The 19,792-nt window shown below is 49.3% G+C and overlaps 7 protein-coding genes across 7 annotated transcripts; 4 read left to right on the plus strand and 3 right to left on the minus strand.

Annotated features, from left to right (window-relative positions):
* Positions 1 to 610: 610 nt before the first annotated feature.
* V1518DRAFT_245346 (fungal-specific transcription factor domain-containing protein) lies at positions 611 to 3,634 on the plus strand. Its single transcript, XM_066900986.1, has 3 exons — positions 611 to 2,168; positions 2,224 to 3,247; positions 3,308 to 3,634. The coding sequence occupies exons 1-3, from the start codon at positions 1,011 to 1,013 to the stop codon at positions 3,604 to 3,606; spliced, it is 2,481 nt and encodes an 826-aa protein (XP_066760461.1). The 5' UTR covers positions 611 to 1,010; the 3' UTR covers positions 3,607 to 3,634.
* A 2,263-nt stretch (positions 3,635 to 5,897) lies between these two features.
* V1518DRAFT_415463 (eukaryotic translation initiation factor 3 subunit G-domain-containing protein) lies at positions 5,898 to 6,958 on the plus strand. The gene is made up of 2 exons (XM_066903818.1): positions 5,898 to 5,944; positions 6,014 to 6,958. The coding sequence occupies exons 1-2, from the start codon at positions 5,928 to 5,930 to the stop codon at positions 6,879 to 6,881; spliced, it is 885 nt and encodes a 294-aa protein (XP_066760462.1). The 5' UTR covers positions 5,898 to 5,927; the 3' UTR covers positions 6,882 to 6,958.
* On the minus strand, positions 6,910 to 7,760 carry V1518DRAFT_405132 (uncharacterized protein; the record flags this gene model as incomplete). The annotated part of the gene is made up of 2 exons (XM_066901909.1): positions 6,910 to 7,645; positions 7,711 to 7,760. 2 exons carry the CDS (start codon positions 7,758 to 7,760, stop codon positions 6,910 to 6,912), a joined length of 786 nt encoding a protein of 261 aa, XP_066760463.1.
* A 75-nt stretch (positions 7,761 to 7,835) lies between these two features.
* V1518DRAFT_415467 (major facilitator superfamily domain-containing protein) lies at positions 7,836 to 10,025 on the minus strand. Its single transcript, XM_066903819.1, has 2 exons — positions 9,036 to 10,025; positions 7,836 to 8,980 (listed from the first exon to the last, which is right to left on the minus strand). Exons 1-2 carry the CDS (start codon positions 9,706 to 9,708, stop codon positions 8,022 to 8,024), a joined length of 1,632 nt encoding a protein of 543 aa, XP_066760464.1. The 5' UTR covers positions 9,709 to 10,025; the 3' UTR covers positions 7,836 to 8,021.
* Positions 10,026 to 10,457: 432 nt separating this feature from the next.
* V1518DRAFT_415470 (major facilitator superfamily domain-containing protein) lies at positions 10,458 to 12,793 on the minus strand. Its single transcript, XM_066903820.1, has 2 exons — positions 11,706 to 12,793; positions 10,458 to 11,657 (listed from the first exon to the last, which is right to left on the minus strand). Exons 1-2 carry the CDS (start codon positions 12,403 to 12,405, stop codon positions 10,699 to 10,701), a joined length of 1,659 nt encoding a protein of 552 aa, XP_066760465.1. The 5' UTR covers positions 12,406 to 12,793; the 3' UTR covers positions 10,458 to 10,698.
* A 401-nt stretch (positions 12,794 to 13,194) lies between these two features.
* On the plus strand, positions 13,195 to 15,298 carry V1518DRAFT_415474 (major facilitator superfamily-domain-containing protein). Its single transcript, XM_066903821.1, has one exon. The coding sequence runs from the start codon at positions 13,313 to 13,315 to the stop codon at positions 15,059 to 15,061; it is 1,749 nt and encodes a 582-aa protein (XP_066760466.1). The 5' UTR covers positions 13,195 to 13,312; the 3' UTR covers positions 15,062 to 15,298.
* A 1,782-nt stretch (positions 15,299 to 17,080) lies between these two features.
* Positions 17,081 to 19,019, plus strand: V1518DRAFT_415475 (3-hydroxybenzoate 6-hydroxylase-like protein). The gene is made up of 3 exons (XM_066903822.1): positions 17,081 to 17,572; positions 17,646 to 17,990; positions 18,042 to 19,019. Exons 1-3 carry the CDS (start codon positions 17,413 to 17,415, stop codon positions 18,896 to 18,898), a joined length of 1,362 nt encoding a protein of 453 aa, XP_066760467.1. The 5' UTR covers positions 17,081 to 17,412; the 3' UTR covers positions 18,899 to 19,019.
* Positions 19,020 to 19,792: the final 773 nt, after the last annotated feature.

The raw sequence follows: 19,792 nt of genomic DNA on the forward strand, positions 1-19,792 counted from the left end.
GTCCAAGGCTTCGTGAGACGCGTTCCAGCAAGTTTGACGCGTCTTCGCATCCTGCTCCCGCTTCCTCCTTCACAAGCAGTCCGTTATAGTATCGCTAGTAGCATCCAGTGCCACTGACCATGAATGGACGATGGTTTTGTTTATGATCGCAAAGTGCGCTCCAATAAGTCATCGCCAAGCGAATCTCCGATCGCGACCAATGCCTACTGCCACTTCCTGCATTTCGCAGATTGGGAACGCGGCGTCATATATCCAGAAAGCAGACGCTTCACTCGTGGGAAATTCCCGACTGTTCGCAATACCAGTGGGCGTGCCTGCGCCGAGTGCATTGTGGAAACAGGTCTTTGCTGAAGGCATGGCGAAAATGGCGAAAGCTACTAGAAAGACGGTCGACATAAATGTTTCCCGTGGCCGGGACGGCAGAAGAGTAATTTCGCGCCGTGAGAGCGATGTGAAAGACAGCGGACAAGTTGTGCCCGCAAATGATATCTCTACGGATAAAAGCAACTCGTAGACTTGTGACTTAAATCAACAGCCGCAGCAATACGTCCGGGAGTAGAGGTTTTGGCTGGAAGACAAGATACGAGAATCAGTCCCAGTGGTAACTTGCTTGTCCTTTAAGCAGAATATGGATGATGCGGCGCTAATACCCTCAAGGCCTTTGTGCTCAGACTAGAGTTCAGATTTCGAAGCCTATGACGCGCGAGTCTGTACTCCCAATTCCTAGGTCTCTGGTTTACAGGGCAGTCATTATCCAGGGTCCCTCGAGCATTTCATTATCCGAGTTCATACGCCTGCCCTAGTGTATTATGAGTTTAGAGCCACAGCAGTCCACAGGATGTGCGCGTATGACGTGGCGGGGAAAGCGGCTGACGAATGCTGTTTACCCCGCATACCCCGCATTTGGGACAGGTGTCGGCCAGGCAGTCAGACGAAAGTTACCAGACTTCACGACTCGAGCTCCGCCTACGATCAGAAGCTGATGCTGTGGGGTTTTCCAGTATACTACTATGGAGATCACTTTCATTCACAGACCAGCATCGTCTGAAGGCCTATTCGTGAAGCAGCCGCGAGTATCCAGAGCATGCACACAATGCCGAGACCGAAAAGTACGCTGTGATGGGGTGCTACCCATTTGTCGTCCCTGTCGCTTGCGCGACGGCGAGTTATCGTCGTGTGTGTATCCGTCGCCCAAAAAGCGGAGGCTGGATAGCTTTTCGGAATCGTCAAAGGAGGCGACGTCGACGGAGGACTTGATCGACGTTTCCGACCGGTGTGAAGCGAAGAAGGTCGGCGAATCGTCACCAGCGCTGGAGCCGTCATTTGCTAAGCAAGCAAGAAACTCTGTTAGCGACAAATCGATTAGCGTTCAACAGGACTTGATATCTTCGAGAACACGGACACAGTCAAGTTCCGCTCTAACACCATCAGTACTCACAGTTCTTTCCGATTCCACACGTTATCCACTATCTCTTCTGGCCGGCGTCAGTACCAGTTCATTTTTGAACGAGTTCAGCTGTGATGATGATGTCGGCACCGCAGAAGCGCATGCTGAACGTCGGTCTAGTCTACACGTGGACGACAACGATACGGAAGCGGAGCAAGGTGCAGAGCCAGAGTTCCCGGCAGATGACGACGAGGAAGAAGGAAACAACAACGCAATGGGAGCTCATATTGCTGCCAGTTCCGGAGCAGATCCTACTACGTACTTTGGAAGTTCTTCAGTACACATGTTTATGGAACAAGTTAAGGATATTATTGCAGATGTTGGCCATATTCCAAGGAAACCTTGGAAGAGTATGCAGTTTTACCAGCCCTCACAAGTACCGTACATCACCTTGACTGCTTACGATATTGTGTTACCATCACGCAATTTGTCTGATCATCTGGTCCAGCTTTATATAGAGTACATTCACAACCTTTATCCGTTTTTACATATTCCGTCATTTATGGACACCTATCTGAAAATATGGGACGGCCGTCATTCACTTGAAAAGGATCCTCTGTTTTACGCTATTTTGAATTTAGTATTTGCTCTTGGTGGACAGTTTTCTGAAGCGATTCCAATCAATAATCGAGAAGAGACACTGCAGTCCTACTTTGACCGCGCGAATAAGTTAATAGATCTGAATAGTCTATGGCTCAAAAGCGACGTTCAAATGATACAGGTAATCACTCAATGCCTTTGAGAATGGAGCGAGAAATCTAGCTAACTTGCTGAAGGCGTTGCTACTCGCATGCCAATTTTTACAGGGCACGAAGCGCGCAAATCAATGCTGGAACATGATGGGTATCACTATCAGACTAGCACAGTCTCATGGACTACACGTCGACAGTGATTTATCGCAGTGTTCGTCGTACATTGATCTTGAGATTCGCCGCAGATTATGGTGGGGATGTGTACTACTTGACAAATTGTTGAGTATGACGATGGGGCGTTCCTCAATGATTTCGGAGCACAACACTGTTACGGCGCCTACAATGACTGATGATGAATATATATCTGCAAGTGGTATATGCCAACAGCCTGTAGACAAGCCGTCGCTGATCACTTTTTTTGTTATATCTGTGCGATTTTTCACCTTGATTGACACTATCACTCGCAACCTATATACACCATTTCCGACGACCTGGGAGCACGATGTGAAGATTACTCTGGAATACATCCAGCCTGTGTCAGAATGGCACAAGAGCGTTCCCTGGTTTTTGCGAGCATTTTCAGACGATCAGGGAGAGGTCAAGGTTAACAGTCGTATCCGAAGACAAGCCAGGATATTGCTTGCAAGGTACCTACATGGACGCATCATGTTGTTTCGGAAATGCCTGCTGCATCTTCTTCGACATCAGATCCAAGACAACCAAGTGCCGATTTCGACGTTGTATTGTCGCCGTCCTATGCGCGATTTCTGGAATTACGAAGATAATCTCCTGGTCCAGTCGTCGACGCTCTGTGGCAAGCTGTGCCTAGAGGCTGCAATGGCGCTGGCCGAGTTAACTAGAGTGAACGAGGAAGTTGCAACGCGTGGACCGATTTGGTGGTACAACTTGTTTTACGTGTATACTAGCGCAACTGTGATGCTCACGGTCCGAATGATTCCGTCGATATGGAATGAATTTCACGAGTCTGAGCTGGACCAGACGTGGACGAATATTTTGGATACTTTCCGTATGTTGGAAACAAAGACTCTCTCAGCCTTGAAGTACAGGGAGTTTTTGAAACGAATGCGAGCGCAGATATCTGGAATTGGTACGCTCTGCGGTCATTAAAACCTTTTCTGATTGCTCGTACTGACTGAGAGACGTATAGCTAAACAACGACAGAGCCGAAAAACTGCAGACTTGAACAGGGATGCGTCGTATGACGGTAACGGCTCAAATATTTCAGCCTCCTCTACAACAGGGCCAATTACCAACGGAACGGCTAATGGCAGCAACGTGGATCACGTCGCAGGCTCAAATGTTAATTCTACCGTTACGCTGCAGTCGAGAGAAGCTTTGAATAGCATCGACATCCCTTCAATCGGCAGCGATTTTACTGATACAATGGCAGATTTGACATGGTTTAATGCAATGTCATACACCGGCTTTCCATTTTTGGAGGAATAGATATATAGAGTAGAGCGAGCAGTTAATCGATTTATTTTTGATACAAGGTCTCGCAATTATCCAAACGCTTTCTTCAAGGTACTTGGCTTTAAGCTCCTTCCGTTACTCAAAACCAAATGCCGCTGATTGGGAATGGACAACCGTAACATTTCTGGGTTTCGACCTAACCAGTATTTCTCAAGAACATCCATGGCCAGCAGAGCCTCGGCATCCGTGATGTAGCGGTTATTCGGAGTAGAGTCGTTGGTCTGCACTGGTCTGACTTCATTTATCGAGGAGTACAAGATCTTTGAGACTGGTCGCGGATGCAGTAGTGACGTAGCATCGTCGGCTATCGCAGGCTCGTCAACCGAGTGCTTTTCTGCCAACTTAGCGCTCAAGTCGTGCTCTTGTTCTTCATCGATAAATCCAGTGGCAGCCAAGAAGAATTCATCATCTAACAAAGGCTGCCGTGAACTCAACTTTGCGACCTCCTCTCGAAGTTCATAAAATACTTCGTCCATCGACGGAACAGAGAATAAGCCTTCTGCCGAATCACTGAACCATCCGAGCGAACTGCTGAACCGGCGTTGCAAATCCGGTCGCTGTAATGTCCTCGTGGTCTCTTTTTGCTGCGCTGCAGTGAAAATATTGGCGCTAGGTAAACGGCTTGTAGCTTCTTCGTCGGGAGATATCTCCACAGCTTCGACTGCGCTAAGGGACTCAAGATTTTGTGCTACTTCCATTGTCAATGAGGAAGCAGATGCATATTGGGTCATTTTACTCCTCGCGGTGTTCGTGGTGACTTCCTCCCCTGCGGTTAAGATCAGTTTCGAGAGCCTGAAGCAGTTGGCAATGTACTCCGGAGATACATCTTCCTTCCACGCGTCAACCAGAATATTCAACGCTTCAAGGACGCTGACAAATAGTCGTTTACTGTTATTCTCAATCCGCGCTAGCAAAATCTCTGTGTATCGCCGGCGATAGAAGGCTTTCAGTTTTGGTGCAATTCCAGTTTCACAGGGCTGCATGCTAATGCCAGAGGTGGATGGCGGTAGAATCAATAAATCGGTGTTCAAGAGCTGACCATTAAATGCCACATGTGAGTCGCAGTAGTCGACAATCAGTAGAACTTTGCGTCGGGTCATTTGTGCATCAAACCATTGTAGATAATTCTTGAACTGCGCAGCGGACATTCTCGCCTGCGGATCTGACGCGTATGTGATCCCAAGACCTGAGCGCTCGACATCAATGAAACAGCGCGGATTCGAAAATCTGCCAATAACCCAGCAAGGGAGTTTGTCAGACCCGTCGGAATTTGCGCATACGGTCACAGTAAAGCGGTCTCTGAGCATTCCTGGATATCCACCAACTTGGCACTCCAGTTCCGTCGCATGGTCGGGCTCCTCGCGATTACGGAAAAGGCCGGATCCCGGATTCTGATAAAGCAAGCCCGTTTCGTCCATGTTATATACGTCCGGCGGCGCGTACTGCGCAACTCGCGCGCGGATGACAGGTAATTGTTCTTGCAGAGACCGCAGACGCGCAACTGGACTATCAGAAGTTGGATCAAGCCGATCAGTCTGAATATGGTGGCGGACCTTGAATCGCGCGAGCCAGCCGTCAGAGAAATGAAACGCATCGTCACCAGAAGAAGGGTACAGCAATTTCAAAAAGACAGCACCTTGATTTTTTATCGCCCCTCCATCGATGGGGATGATACCCTTATACTCGCTATACCAGCGAGCTAGTGCCTCTTCCATAAGCGGGAACGTGACTTTCTTGACCCGTTTGAGATTCGGTTGCTCTGTTGCAGAGACCGCATTGCCCAGAATCGTAGACTTGCGCTTCAAGCAGCGGGAGATGGCGGCTTGAGATGGCGTCTCAGAAAATTTTGAACTAAACCAAATCATAAGCTCTCGTTGGTTAGCGCCAGCGTGCTGTTCTGCATATTCGCAAAGCGCGCGACGTTGCTCGTTAGTCATTGAGAAGTTAGACTTGGACGGCGGCGGCGTTGCAGTGGGAATGGCTTTCGCCACCGATATCAAGTCTTGCCGCATATCGTGTACACAACCACGGTCCAGCGAAAACAAAAAATGCAGAATACAAACTGAGCTCTGCAATTCTCATGCCGTCGCTAGCTGGCTATGTCCTGGCGCATGATATAGAATCGGTGGGAGTTCGTCGTCGTCAAACTAATAAACGCCGCAAGCCCATGGGGTTAGGAACATAGATAGTATCACGTGATTAATGTGGTTAGGGTCCGCGCAGAGTGTGCGGTTTTGTAAATTTTTTGTAGGTTCGCTCGGTACGGCACGATAAAGTCGCGTTATACAGCAAACATGGCCGATCTTGCACGGTATGTTTTGATCTCTATTCATTATACGTTTATACCTAGGTTGGATGTAGGGGGACTAATCTGGTAAAGGAAACAACCAACCTCGAACTGGGCGGATGATGACGATGACAATGAGCTGCCCGCGCCACTTATTACCACCAATCCGGATGGCACCAAGACGGTGATTTCGTTCCGAATCAATCCCGAGACCGGCAATAAGGTCAAGGTCACGCAGAGAATAAAGATGACGGTTGTTAAGGAGCGCGTCAATCCTCTCATTGCTGAGCGCAAGCGATGGACGAAGTTTGGCCTCGAGCGCGGTCCGCGACAGGGACCCGACATGAAGACCACGAGTTTGGGCGAGAACGCGCCTCTGAAGCTTTTCGTCGGCTGGAAGGAGTCAAAGGAGGAGGAGGTCAAGGTCAGTGCTGTCGAGACGAACAAGTCGAAGACCATCGTCTGCCGAAACTGCCATGGCGAGCATTTCACGTCGCGGTGTCCGTTCAAGGACCGGTTCCCATCGTCGGATGTCGCTAGCGACTCTGCCGTTTCCTCGCCAGGCGGCGCGGGTACGCCAGAACCAACATCAGCGGCCCCCTCATCTGGGGCTGGCGGACGGTCGACGTACGTACCCCCACACATGCGCCGCGGTGCCGACTCGCGCGGCGAGGGCGAGCGTATGGGTGGCGGCATGATGCGCGAACGCGACGACAGCGCGACGCTCCGTGTTTCCAATCTCGGGGAGGATGTTGAAGAGAACGATCTCGGCCGTCTGTTTGAGAGATTCGGTCGCATCCAGCGGTTATATTTGGCGAAGGACAAAGACACTGGTCGCACCAAAGGTTACGCATTCATTGGCTTCTATAACGTCATGGATGCGAAGCGTGCGTGCGACAGACTTAACGGATACGGTTTCCAGAACTTGATTTTGAGCGTGGAGTTTTCTAAGCGAGCGTGATTTGTTTGTTCTTTGAAGTACTTGTCCTTTATTTAGTTCGTCTCCAAGCAACACTGGATATACTTTGTCCCTTGGCACCTCCAAACTCGAATACCGGATATGAAATCGCTTTCCAAAACTCAAGACCACTGATGTCCATGAGTTGCAAGAGCTCTTCCTGAGTAAAATTACAACTGGTGATGAGAATAATTCCACCAATGCGTAGCAGTGTATCCCTGACGGCTAATGGATACTGCTGAATGCCAGTCATGCCGTTAGATTCCAGTTTGTCGCCAGAGAGCGCAATTGCGTCAAGGGTGCCTTTGTCTAGCACAAGATCCCATCCCTCATTTTCTGTGCTACTATCGTATTTGAGGAAATCGACGTGTCGGAAGCTGATATTGCGGTCAGGGTCGTCGAGCGAGCCGGACTCTACCTTCGAGCTGAGAATGTTGTTCGCAAACGTAACCGACGTAGCAGCATAGTCGATCCCACATAACCGACCATAAAATCCAGCGTCTGTTCGAACCCGAAATATAAGGTGCCCATTGCCGGTGCCCAAGTCAAGAACACTCGTCGTCGCCTGCTTGAATTCTGGAGGGGTATTCTCATCGTCATTGTTGTCGTAGTCATCCTCGCTGTCGTCTTCGTCCTTGCCATCTGAGTTTTTAATCAGGAACTCGATGACTTTATCCTCCGCATCTGCATCCGCAAACCACACTTCACCCTCATCATCAGGATTTTCTGCGAAGTTTTGCAGTTCATGAGCGTAGAAGTCGTCCCAACTACGCGAGCAGGTTAGATCCTTCTCAGCTACCTGAAAAATAAGAAACAGAAAAATGCGTCTTACTACTCCTTGGTTCCTAGTTTCGAGGAATTCAGTGCTTCTACCTGGGACATGTCTCCGTTTCAAATTCGCGATGTAGAACTCGCTCTTTGTGATACTCGCTCGCAACAGCGATTCAATCTACCCATGTCCACGTGATCTGCATTTCTCTATATAACGATGATCAGTTCTATCTGCCAGCGTTCTACTATTATATTGCAGTGTGATACAACAAGCAAGTGACGACTTAAGTTATCACATATCTAATAAGAGAAATCAAGTCGCTGTGCTCAAGTCTAAAGTATACCGCAGCAATCCATATCCAATGTCGTTAACTACACCGTCGGTGGACATTTCAGCCGAAGCTGCTTTCCAAAATGAATCAGTCCAACTGACATAGATCCGCATACGCCTAAAGCAAGAAACCCCAGTAACGAGCAACCCCAGCCGTAATCCAATCGACTAAATAGACTTGGAGCAACAAGAGGGAAAAACGCGCCGGTAGTCATTCGGAAGCAGTTTCCAGCGGCAGTGGCGCTCGCAGAGAGACCATACGGAGCGAATATTTCAATTAAATAGGTCTCAATTGGGAAAGACGATGATACCATACCAATTCCGAGTGGAAACATGGACGCCACGACAGCAAACCAGTGCGCTCGTGTCTGAACGGCCCAACCATACCAAAACATTGCTCCAGGGAGAGCTACGCATGCAATGTAGAGCGGGTAAAGACGAAATTCTGGTTCACGAACGCCATTGTTGCGTCTGGTCAGCCATCGCACTAGCTGATCATTTGTCCATCCAATCGTAAACAGTGCAGTCTGTAGACCCATTCCTAGACCCAGATATGCAAGGCCAGTTACGCCTGTTCTAAAGTGATATATGTCTTGAAACACAGTACTGATAGTCGTCAGAAAAATGTAGAGATACGCAAAGGAAATTCCCATGTATAATCCTAACGCAAAAGCAATCGGATTTGTAAATAGTAATGCCAATGGTCGCGTGAAGCCGAAGACAAATACCATCACAGGAGTTCGCCTATTCCGTTTGTCTAACACAGACACGAGATCCGGTCGGTCCAACTGCTTTCGTAGTCTCTTCGCCTTTTGTCGAAGCAAGTTATGATGATTGGTCTCTTGCACAAAGAGATAGAAGCAAAGGCATGAACCGAAACCTGCAATAACTAAAAATCGAAAAATCCAGCGCCATCCCGCGTTTTGAGCCATGAATCCGCCAATAATTGGACCTACAACCGGACCAATAAGAGGACCGGTGGTGTATACAGCAGAAGCACCTAGTTATATGGTTTAGCGTACCTTCATTGCAGTCACGGTAAACACACAACTTACGACCCATAGCTTCGCGCGTGAACATATCCGAAATGACCCCTCCTCCGACGACAACAGATGCACATCCAAGTAGCCCCCCCAAAAACCGGCACGTGAAGAACGTTCCCACGTCCTTGGAAAATGCACAGCCAAGCATGAACAAGGCAAAGAATATGTTAGACATTAGCACAGATATTTTTCGTCCATAGAGCTCACAGACTGGAGCGTGCAGCAAAAGTGGACCCCATCCAAAGCCGAAAATGAATATAGAAACCATGAGAGATTCAACTGTAGTACTTCTGACATTGAATTCTTCGGCAATGAGTGAGACTCCGGGAGCAAATATAGTGGATGCGAGCGGTAATAGAAATGTCGAAAACGAGACCAACCCCATCGTTCTCCATTTCTTCGACGTTGACCAGTTCTGAGGATTTTCCGGATCGTCTACACTATCCCATCCGACGACGCCTTCGTCGAAATTTGTGAGTGGAACGGAGGAGATAGACTCTGGTTCATCGTCGTATTCTTCAAGTCGCTTCTCTTGTACCTCGATATTATCTTTCTTTTCGTCGTCCGAGGTGAGTTCTGGCGACTTCGTGTTCGTAAGCGGCGCAATAGGATCGGCGTTATTTACGACAGTAGACGAATGGATGAAAGAAGATGAGCTCTTCGAGTAACTTTCCTCCGTGTTCATTGCAGATCTCGTAATGGCGCGGTCCGCCAGAAGAGATGTGTCATGAACGTGTTAAAGATGATGAGTGCACACATGGCAGACAGCAGCTTGTACGCGTAGTCAAGGCGGGTATCATAACCGACGGAAACGTGCAGTACCGTCAAAGTTCTCGGCAGCTCTGGAGCGCGATAGCCTGCCAAGAGGCAATTGCTTTTCCGCACATATCTGAGTCGGCCCTTCCGTTACTCGCCTTGATGTGCAAGTTCGACGAATTCATCAGAAACTAGACACAGATAACTCGTGAGTCTCGCCATACTTCGATCTTTCTTGAACTCATTGACGGCAATTTATTTTAATTTGAACTGAAACAGTAGAAGAGTGAAGATATACAAAATATCATGTCCCACGGTGGCCTTGTCGCTTATCCGCGAAATCGCGTCCGCACGGCCACATCGTGCTCGCCGCGCCGCACGTCCCCTGCCAAGCGAACTCAAGCCAACCTTTAACACACGCACAACCCACACCTGCTTCTCTCGCCAAGTGATGCTTTTCAACACCACTCGGAATAGCAATCGTGAGGCATGGCTAGTGACGGTAGTGAAAAAAAAGTCTGTGTTGTCCTCTAGAAGACTTGAAACTGCAACGCCAAGTCAGAGTGCTAGGATTAGAGGCCAAGTAGGGGTTAGAGCATCTGCACTTCGGGAAAAGATATCTGTCTCCGGGCCGATACAGGGTATTTCATACTAAAATTTAAAGCAGACTCCTCTATAGGCCGTGTCATCGGTTATATATTCTACACATCCTACATATGCTCAAGAGTGGTGGATATCAATGACATATTACAAAGATTCGGTGGTGGTGTACTGAGAACGCAACATGAAAATCCCGATTGATAAAAATTTAACCATACCTATAAAATCAATACAACCGTTCTGCAAAATATCAAAACTGAAAGAAAACAAGAATGCAAAACCGATAATTAACGTTCACTAGAAAAAATGCAATTTTATATCAAACCTTCGGCGGATACTTCAGTCTCAAATGCTTTCCGAAGTATATGAAAGCAATGGCCATGCTGGCTAGCATACCCAGAGCAAGAAAACCTAGTAGAGAGCATCCCCATCCATAATCCAGCCGCGCAAAGAGAGGCGGTGCCACCAGAGGAAAGAAGGCACCTGCAGTCATACGGAAACAGTTGCCCGCAGCAACAGCACTAGCTGACAACCCATATGGGGCAAAAACCTCAATCAAATATGTCTGGATCGGAAGCATGGAAGAAACCATGCCGAGTCCAAGCGGAAACATGGATGCAATGACGGCAAACCAGTGCGCATGCGTCTGTACAGACCAACCGTACCAAAACATTGCAACGGGAAAGCAAATGCAAGAAAACAATAACGGGCGAAGACGAAATTCGGGTTCACGAACGCCATTGTTGCGCTTCGTAAGCCAAGCCACAAGTTTGTCATTCGTCCAGCCAACCGTGAAGAGAGCGGTTTGCAGACCAACACCCAGTCCAAGGTATGCTAATCCAGTCAAACCTGTGCTGAAGCCGTAGAGATTGTGGAACACCTCAGTAAGAGTGGTAAGGAAAACATAAAGATAAGCGAAGGCGATAGCCATGTATAATCCCAAGCACAACGCAGTTGGGTTCGTAAACAGCAGCGCGAGAGGTCTGGTGAAGCCGAAAACAAACACCATAACGGGAGTGCGCTTGTTATCCTTGTCCATGGCAGATTCGAGGTCCGGTCGGTTCAGTTCCTTCTGGAGACGCTTGGTCTTCTGGCGCAGTATCGTGGGAGGGTGCGTCTCCTGAACAGCAATAGTGAACAAGCAGAACGACACAAAGCCGACGATGATCAGAAAGCGGAAAGCCCAACGCCAGCCGAGATCCTGCGCAATGAAACCACCAATGACAGGACCAATAACCGGGCCCATCAGAGGTCCCATTGCATAGACCGACGACGCGCCTAGATTGTGTAAGTTCAATCTAACAAAAACAAAAGTGACAAACTTACGACCCATATTTTCGCGTGTGAACATGTCTGAAATGACGCCACCGCCGACGACCATCGATGCGCAGCCGAGAAGGCCACCCAAAAAGCGACATGCAAAGAATGTTCCCACGTTTTGAGCCAAAGCGCATCCGATATTGAATATGGCGAATAGCAGGTTGGAAACAGAGATGACTTTCTTTCGGCCGTATAGTTCGCATAGAGGAGCATGGAACAGCATGGGTCCCCATCCGAATCCGAAAACGAATATCGAGACCATGAGAGCCTCGATCGTGGAGCTGGTAACATCGAATTCCTCCGCCACAAGCTCCACACCAGGTGCAAACAACGTCGACGCGAGAGGAAGAATGAAAGTAGAAAAGGCAACGAAAACCATTGTCCGCCACTTTCTGGCGACCGGCCAGTTCTTGGGATTCGCAGGGTCATCAAAGCTGTCCCAGCCCACGATACCGGCATCCAGATCCATGAGCGGAGGAGGAGGAGGACCTGGCGGTCTACCAGCAGCTTTCAGTGGCTCGGCGGCCACTGGCTGCTCCTCCAGCCGCTCCTCCACTTCCTCCTGTTCCTTCTTGTCAGTGATCTCAGCGCCGGAATATGACGACTCGGAAAGTTTTTCATCGTATTCTGTGGGCAGCGAAGAGGCGCTGACCACAGCGGGCATGGCCAGTGACTCCTTCGACGAGCCTGACTGCTTTGTCTCCATGTTTGCGCGGTGAAATCAAGTAAAAAAAAAAGGTGAACGAAAGTGGCGACTGCTTCCTAGACGCGACGGTCTTCAAGGGGGAAGAGGACGTCGTGGTTTAAGAGAGGTCATAGCGACAGCGGCGACGGAAATCTAATCAGCGTCTGCTGGTAACTCCGCCGATGGGCTATGAGTCGGCTGTGGCATGCGCTCGCGCGGCGGAGCCGATAGCACAGTCCAGCCGTCTTGTCAGCACCGATTTACAAGAGCATCAGTGTGTGTTTCAGAGACGGGGACTGCCACGGTCAAGCTGTCTCGCCGTTTGCGAGCTCAAGGCGTAGGGCTTTGCCGTGCTGTGCGTGGACGCCGGGCGCCCTAACGGAGTACGCGCTATCGCCAGCGAGGGTCGAGAACAGAATAGAGTTCTGCGGGAAGTTTAAGGGCCCCTTCGATAGTTCAAATAATCTGATGATACGATAGCAGCTTCGACACGCGAGTCAGGCACACTAGTGATGCCACTGTGACTTCTTCTGTCTGTGCGACCCGCTTGCCTAGTGCTGCGATGAACGCGTGCGTCCAGTGCGGGCGCAGACTGAGCGAACTGCACACGGAGAGGCTGTTCGGAAAACGGGAGCACCTCGAGAGCCACGGCGCACATGCTTTACCCGGACAAGGCCGCTGCGGCGCGGAGCAGGCCTGCAAAATAAGCTCCGAGTCTCCGGTCCGCTGGGTCCTGATCTCCTGGCGGCGCGGAACGCGCGCACACGGACGCCAGGCGCGGAAGCTTTCCGCTACAAAGGCCCTTGTGGCCCCGCTGCGGGTTGGGGTCGGCGCATGGTACCTCGCCTCCGCACTCAGACGCTCGGTGCGCTCGGGGTGCACTCTCTGCCGTCTCGTCTTTTTCGCCCTATTCACTCAGCACGGCACCATGACGTCAAGCATCGCCGTCCAGGACGACAATGCAAGTAGCATCGCGGTCGTCTCCGTGGTCGACGCACACGAAAAAGCATCACAGATTGCGCAAGTCTCCGGTGAGTATGACCCCACGGATGCCGCCGGACTGTTTGCTGAAGATCCCGAGTCGCGGCCTCCAGTGTTCAAGTCTGCTCTGTCCGAGACTGTGTGTATGATGACTTTTTTCTTTGTGCCTATGATGAACTCGAGCAACCAGGGCGCCGTGCAGCTGTGTCTTACTTATCTCTCCTCGTATTTCGGCATTGAAGGCTCAGAACTCTCATGGACTGTTACATCCTACACGCTTGTTGCTGGATCTGTCTTTCTTCTGGTCGGAAGGCTAGCGGACATCATTGGCCGCAAGCGAACACTAATATTTGCCATCATCTGGTACTCAGTGCTGTCGCTCTGCATGGCGTTTGTGAAGTCTGCTATTGTCTTTGATGCCCTCCGCGGTCTGCAGGCACTGGGCGGTGCCGCAGCTCCTCCCTCTGCTGTCGGCATTATCAGTCTTATTTACCGACCAAGCAAGCGCAAGAATCATGCCATGGCGATGTATGCCGCGGGAGCACCCGTTGGATACACGATCGGAGTTGTCGTCGGCGGTATATGCGTGGAGTACATCAGCTGGAAAGCTGTCAATATTTTCTGGACCATTCTATATTCGCTTGTGTGCTTGTTTGTTTGGCTGCTTGTGCCATCCGACGAAAATCTCATAAAGATGTCAAACTACTTAATCATTACTGGCGGAGGAACCACAATTCAGCCAATCAACAAGACATGGCCCGGTATTCTGATACAACTTCAAGGGCTGGATTTCATGGGCGCTGCACTATCGATATGTGGGATGACCATCTTCATTTTCTCGCTGACATCGGCCAGCTCCGCGCCTAATGGATGGGGCACACCCTATATCATTGCATTGTTGATCGTCAGTGTGATATTCATGGTCATCTTCGTGCTGTGGGAGCTTCACTGCAAAAATCCACTGATGCCAATGTATATCTGGAAATTTCCTGGCTTTGCGCTGTGCATGTCTGTGGTTTTCTGCGGATGGTTAACATTCCAAGGTGTCCTGATGTACTATCCTTCGCTCTACTTTCAAAACATCCGGAACTACAGCATTATCAAGACTACAGCCGCGATGCTCCCGCTCGCAATTTCAGGAATTCTTACGAACGTTGGCGTTGCCTTACTGCTTCATAAAATTCCTGGTCGGGTTCTGATGTTCATTTCTATGATATGCTTTCTTGCCTCATCGTTGCTATGGGCGCTGCAGCCGATCGATATTTTATACTGGGCTATGCCGTTTCCTGCGTTGGCTATAGTCATCGTTGGCGCAGACTTGACATTTAATGTTGTCAATCATGTCTCTCTTGCAGCTGTGCCTCCGAATCTCAAGTCAACTGCGGCAGGTACATTTAACGTTGTTGTACAGCTATCAGGTGCAATTGGCCTCGCAGTGTCAACTGCGGTCGTTACATCTCAAATTGGAACCGATATCACCAACCAAGATCCAGCCATTCTGCACCGTGGTTATAAGTGTGCCTATTGGTTTGCTGTGGCGATGTCAGGTGTGGGGGCAATTCTAAGCTTATTTCAAAAAATTGGAACGCAAGGAGGAAAAGATTCTCTAGAACAGGATAAAATTGCGATAAAGATGAGCGAACGTGTACAGAAACCTGAGAGATCGTCAAAAGACAACGAAGCAACTGCTTCCTGAACTCGTTTTGGCTTATATATGCAGATATGACTTTTATTGGTAGTGTTTCGCTCGGAGTTCAGGCTTGCTTTGTTTATTGTGGCTTGTATTATAGTATTCGTATTCAATGTTGTCTTAGTTGATCTACTATTCTTTTCTTGAAATCAACTCCGTTGTACTGCGTTCAGTGATGCTACATTGCCTCAATTCTCTTGCCAGGTTAATACGATAGTTGTGACATAATCAACTTAGTTGAACCATCGTTAAGGGCGAAATGAGCTTAGAACTAGACGTAATTGTTACTTGTTAGCCAACATATCTAGTCAGCCAAGCCAGACCGTGGGTTTACACGGGGTTCATACAGCCACACCTTCGGTACTTAAAAGCGGGGTCCGGAAAGTCGATACGCCGCACCGGATCCATCCAAATTGGGTTACCCGATGATCCGATCGCAGAAGCCCACCCGGCGTGCCACGCCCGTAAACTAACTAGTATCAACAACTCTCTAGATTTGCACTCTCTTGTCAAATGTTTTTGTGGTTGTTGTACTCGGTTTCGACCCGCATCCCCTTTCATTTTCTTGCAAGTGAATCGTGAATGCTGGTGTTATGGGGCGACCTCAGGTATGCTACACAGCACTCTACAACACTCCACAGCGCAGGTCTCCATGGATAGAACCGCGCTTTAGTTATTACGTAGATAGCTACTATAACATGGGTTAAATTAAAATACATGCACTGAAATATAGTAGCGTGCGTCTTGCAGAAGGTTGCTCGAACGAATTGAACACCGGTAACAGAATTGATCCTAGTCCAGTCCAAATAATGCTCTGATTTTAAACAATATTACCCTTAGTCATGAGAAACATCCTTATCCCCTCTATTCTTTGTTCTGAGAGGCAGGTAGCAACGATGCAACGATCTCTGGAGTCATGATTGGGCTCGAAATATCGGATATCTAGAATACGGCCTCCGAACTTATGTTTCAGTATTATGAATAACTTGTGGACACCTCTGGTTATGAGTTTGTGCGACTTTGACTCTGCGCATAATTCCACAACAAACACACATAGGAGGTACTTGCCAGTTAGAGAGACTGCAAACAGTGTAGGCGAAGTTCCGCTGAGGATCCTGTAAGTCGCCGTGAACTATATGATAAACTTACCTGCAAACTCAGCAATCTTAGCATCCTATTGCCAACCATTAATTTTACCTACTTCATCTTTAACGATTGCGCGCCTTGATGATGTCCGCGTATATCGCTTTGTGCTGATACGTCGTCGCCTTCACCGACTTCGATTCTGTCAAGGTCGCGACATGCCCGTGGTCTGCGGGAAGGTTCCGTACCGTAGCAATCGCAACCTGTTCCATCAGAGCCTTTGACCGTTGTCTGGATATCCTCGGGCACGGGCTCGGGCTGCGCGTGCTACCGCCAACTTGAGAATAACCTGTGTCGATCGTAGTAGCACTTATTGTGTGCGTTTATCTTCGACCAGCGCTGCCTTTGTTGCGTCGACAATGGAATTCTCTCCTCAATGATGCTGTAATCGTTGAGAGGAATGGCTGTCTCGATTTCATTCCCTGTGCTACCACTGTAACTCTTTGTCGAAGCTGAGTCGCTGAACATTAGAAAAGCTGGTCGCTTCGTCATTTGAGAGTAAGGTATTTGCAACAGAATTAGTCGCGAGGCTTGTTTTTGGTTATAGAGAGATCAGTAGGCGGGCAGGTTCTGATTGTACGCGACTTGCGAGATAAGTTCTGGGGAATCCAGAACCCATACATTCCAATTGTTGTGACCGTTCGTACGTTAACACGGCGTGTCATGGACCGTAGAAAGCCCTCTATTCAACACTAATAAAGAGACTTTGTATTTTGTGACGACAGAAAACTGGAGATTGTTAGTCTACGGATTACAACTGTCAAATCAGACTACGATTACGACCTCGAGGATATACACATTTCGACTACGCATTCATGTTATCGCAGCTTTCTTGTTACAGCTCATAACGACCTGCAAATAAAATCTTTCCTGTGAACTCCACAAAGCTAAGCAGCTGTTCATCATCCCTTCTTAGATTCGGTACCACCGCCGCTACTCGGAACAACCTAATTGGGTGAAATCCGAGAAGATCACGTGGATTCGGATGTACTGCGGCTCAACCGCGAAGTGCACCCCGCTCCGGTTGGTACGGAACTGAGAACGGCTCTTTCTCCGCACTCTAGCACCGGCAGTCGGATTAACTTATCTGAAATCGATATGCGTCGCGAAAAGCCGAATGCGGGGGTATAACCAGGGAAAAGTCGCATATATCTGGTCGGCTGCCGCAGGTACTTGTAGAGCTATCTGTGAACTAGCTCGGTACTCTATTCGTCATGACTTCAGATTCCGTTGCTCCTATTCCAGCGGTTAAACTTAGCATTGTGATTGTTGGTGCCGGACTTGGCGGTCTTGCAGCGTCGATTGCTCTGGCGCGGAAGGGATTTACGGTCACACTTCTTGAGGCGTCTTCGATTCTGGGTGAAGTTGGAGCAGATAAGTTTACCCGTTGGATATCTGTCGACAGCGAGACTTTTACGACGTGACTTAGCTAACTACTTTATTTCACGAATCCAAATCCCACCAAACAGCACTGCGCTTCTGAAGTATCTCGGACTCGATCAAAAGTTCGAACAAGTCATCGTGTGGCCCAAAGCAATCGCACTCCGGCGATACAATAATGGCGATTTACTTGGCTATACTCCCTTGAACCCGTATCTGACACAACGCTACGGAGCACCGTACTGGTTGATCCACCGCGCAGATTATCATCGCATCCTACATGACGCAGCGGTTAAGAACGGGATCGAGATTCATACTTCCAGCCGAGTTGCTCATGTTGATGAGGATATTCCGTGCGTGACACTTGAGGACGGTCGCAAGTTTAAAGCGGATGTGATTATCGGCGCCGATGGTATGTATCTTGCTTGCTTGGAAGGTGGAAGACACTTCTAATTGTCATTAGGTATTCGATCGCTTGTGCGCAATTCCATCTTCCCCGAGCTCAATGACGATGTGTATGTCCCTTCCGGAAGCTCCGCATTCAGAGCTACTGTACCAGCAGACCTCATGAGTGGGGACTCTGACCTGCAGGAACTCCTTGATTCGCCCTACGCAACATGTTGGATTGGTCCCGGCCGACATATCATGGCCTACCCGATCCGCAACAAGACGCTGTACAACCTCGTGATGCTGCACCCCGGCGACGGCGAGCCTGGCGTGTGGAACACCCGCGGCAGCCTGGACGACTTGCGAAACAACTACGCGGACTGGGACCCCAAGCTTGTGAAAATCCTACATAAAGTGCAGGCGTGTTTAAAGTGGAAGATTACGTACGTGCGCGAGCTGCCCTCGTGGGTGAGCAAGTCAGGCAGGATTGCTCTGCTAGGCGATTCTGCGCACGCGACGGTGCCGTTTCTCGCACAGGGCGCAGCACAGGCGATCGAAGACAGCATCACCATTGCGGAGTGCCTCGCTAGCGCACGTTCAATGGACGACGTGGCGGTGCTGCTGAAGCTCTACGAAAACATCCGTAAGGCGCGTTGCACGCGTGTGCAGATCGGATCCATGAAGTATGGCGACGTGTGGCATATGCCCGACGGGCCAGAGCAGGAACAGCGTGATCTTGCAATGCTAGTTGAGTCCAATCGGCTGGCAGACGAGACTGTCGATCTTGTTGAGAACGATGCCGCAGCTGAGGTGCCGAGTTACGACTTGAAGAACCCGAACTTTTGGTCTGACAATATGTTCCAGCCGTGGTTGTTTGGACACAATGCTGTCTTGACTGCCAAGTACTATCTTACCAAGGCAGGTTACCAATAGGGCATATGAATTTGAAAATCATGCACCAAAGATTATGAGGCATGCTCTCTTAGTTCCTTCTCAATTCAACATCCTGTGAAAACGACGAAATTAGATCACCCTGGCAAACTGCTATTAAATGTATACTAAATATCTTCGCAGGCACCCGCATCTGAGGAACGCCGAATTTCGTAGTACCACCATTACATTTGCGTGCTGACTTCTGCTGAGACGTGACAGCACTCGCTGCGTAGCCCGGCAGTTTATCGAAGAAACCCATTCGCATGGTAACAAGATCTGTTGCCAGATTCGTTCGAATTCCTTTGTCTCGACGTGCTCAGAGCATGGCAAACGGGGTTTCAACTTTGAACCGAGCGGAGCGGACGACGGCGCGGGGTAATGCAGAATTAAAATGACGTCAGAGGCGAAGGAAAATTTTGTTGAAGATGAGTAAGCCCATGGGATTTGAAAGCAAGGGACGCACACACCTTCGCTTAGACTTCTTCGGCATCACCTTGAACCTGTCCCCCGGCGCGATGATTAGTATTGCAGAAGGAATGGATTTTTCCGGTACGCATGCATCAGTGGCGCGGTGTCCGTGCCCGGCGTCTTGTTTGTCCGAAATATGCTTCTCAGCGTCAGTTCCCCCATCTCACGGGCCACCGACGCCGCTTCTATGATACCCCTTTCGCTAAGAAGTTCCATTTACGATGAGGTAATACGTGATCGCACGTCTCGTCATGAATCCTTGTATATATACCATCGACCGGATGCTGCTTGATACTGATTCTGATTTCTGCATAACAACCTCGCATAGCTCCCTCAGCCTATATTCTCCACACGAAATCTCGCACTCACACGCACCAGTACAATGCTCGACATCGTTCAAGGAAGCTGGGGAGCGGAGGTCCTCAA

Source organism: Limtongia smithiae (assembly GCF_038497785.1).
Source record: "Limtongia smithiae strain NRRL Y-17922 unplaced genomic scaffold V1518scaffold_4, whole genome shotgun sequence".
NCBI lineage: Eukaryota > Fungi > Ascomycota > Lipomycetes > Lipomycetales > Lipomycetaceae > Limtongia > Limtongia smithiae.